This window comes from Nannospalax galili, unplaced genomic scaffold, assembly GCF_000622305.1.
Source record: "Nannospalax galili isolate Female #2095 unplaced genomic scaffold, S.galili_v1.0 scaffold633, whole genome shotgun sequence".
Taxonomy (NCBI): domain Eukaryota; kingdom Metazoa; phylum Chordata; class Mammalia; order Rodentia; family Spalacidae; genus Nannospalax; species Nannospalax galili.
In genome coordinates, this window is record NW_008336075.1 from 2150968 (window position 1) to 2152994 (window position 2027).

At 42.8% G+C, this 2027-nt stretch overlaps 1 protein-coding gene across 1 annotated transcript in view; it reads right to left on the minus strand.

Moving 5' to 3' along the window:
• Positions 1 to 1615: 1615 nt before the first annotated feature.
• Positions 1616 to 2027, minus strand: part of LOC103732321 (contactin-associated protein-like 5) — a 258463-nt gene continuing 258051 nt past the window's right edge. Inside the window, exon 3 of the mRNA XM_008830877.1 lies at positions 1616 to 1836. Within this exon, the coding sequence (XP_008829099.1) occupies positions 1616 to 1836 (221 nt within the window). The remainder of the gene's footprint in view (positions 1837 to 2027) is intronic.

Genomic DNA, 2027 nt, shown 5'->3' on the forward strand with positions numbered 1-2027 from the left:
TTACCCTAAAGCGAGGAGACAACCAGGGAGATCCTAAGAGGGAAAGAATATGTTGTTCATAGCCCTGTCTTCATATTGTATAGACTCTGAAAAATTGTGACATGTTTTTCCCAAACTAAGAACAGCACAAATGTTCATATATTCTTATTCAAAGAACAAGTTTCTTTTCCGTGTGTATATGTATGTGTAGTGTGTGTGTGTGTGTGTGTGTGTGTGTGTGTGTGTGTGTGTGCGTGCATGTATATGTATTCCCATATGTGGGCACATATGTGTGTGGAGTGCATGTAAGTATGTGGGTGTGGTGAATGTATATGTGTGCTTATGGAGGCCTGAAGTTAATATTGAGAGTATCTTTCTAGATCACTTTCTCCTTATCAACTGAAGCAGGGTCTCTCACTGGATATGGAGCTTGGCATTTTTTTTGGCTAGTCTGTCTGGCCAGCTTGCTCCAAGGATGCCCTGTCTTTACCTCCCATGTGCAAGGACTACAAGTCTCTTCACCATCCAGTTCTGACATGGGTTCTGGGGATTTGAACTCCCTGCTTGCATAGCAAGCACTTTATCCAATGAGCTATCTCCCCAACCTTGACCCACCCTTTTCTAAAGACACTCCAGGCTGTTTTTCCTGTGTATTTCTCTTCCTTGCTTTCCTTCAAAAAAGAATTTACTGACATTTTACTTATACAGTCAAATATATGAGGTGGGAACAGAGGAGCAAGTTCTGTTTTACAGCTCAGAACACATTACTCCAAAGCTGAAGATATTAAAAAACCTTAGTTGCAGTCTGTTTAGCATAGTCAGCCAAGACTACAGATTCCCCAGACAAAATTCCCACATTGGGCAACCTTGAACAAGTGACATAACTAAGGTAGTTAGGTTGTCTAAAGGTATATAAAATGCCAGGTATATGATAAACAAATAAAAAGATATATCCTCAGGCAATATGATGGTTAGTGTTCATTGGCAACTTGATAAAATAGAGAACTATTTGGGAGATGTGCTTCTGAGCATGTCTGTGGGGGATTATCTTGATTGTGCCGAGGTGTAAGACTCACCCACTGTGGGTAGCATCATTCCCTGACTAGGATCCTGGACTGTGTGACAGTGGAATAAGTGAGCTAAGCAAAAGCATACATTCTGCATTTATCGTTCTCTTTTGATTAAGGATGACATGTGACCAACTCCCTCAGGCACCTGCTGCTGTGATTTCCCTGCCATGATAGTGTAACCCAGACCTGTGAGTCAAAACAAACCCTTTCTCCCTAAGTTGCTTTTGTCAGAGTTTTTATCATACAGCAGGAAAAGAAACAAAAACAGCCGGTGACCCAATCTCACTGGCAATCAGATTTTGATGGTGTTTTTCTCTATTTTTATAGGACGTAACAGACTCTGTCAGAAGACTTTCCAAGTTGTTAGAAATGGAAGAACTCACTGAACTTTCCACAGCTGACATCCTGATTTCCCTTGGAACTGCAGCCTTGCTGGAGATAGGGCTTAGAAATGTGATCCAATTATTTCTGAATGGGCACTCAATAGTGATTAAGCCACCTACAATCTGGGCATAGCAAAACAGCAGAAACACTCACTGGTTACCATTAGCACATCTCAGTCTTATTCACTGGAAGAACAAAGTATTTCCTACCCAGATGCTGTCTTCTTGCTTGTACTGTTTCCAGTTGCGCCCTGTGTCGCTGAACATCAGGCTGTAGCTCGTCACCCAGTCAGAGCTCCCGTATCTTCCCTGCGTGGCCACAGCTGTAATCTCCACTCTGTTCCCCAGGTCCATCTGGAGCCACTGCTGGGCATTGGAATCTGCTGGGGACCAACCACCAGTTCCTGGAGTAGGATGAAAGAGAGACTTGTGGAAATGTCTTTCACAGTCACCGTTTTCATATGTCAAAGATCAAGGAAATCATGTTCAACTAAAAGCTTTTACCCTTAAATCTGCCCCACCTTCCTGCCTCTGCAGTTAGCCTCCTAGTACTTCAGGACTAGATTTTTATCCTGTAACTTATGGCTCGCGCTTC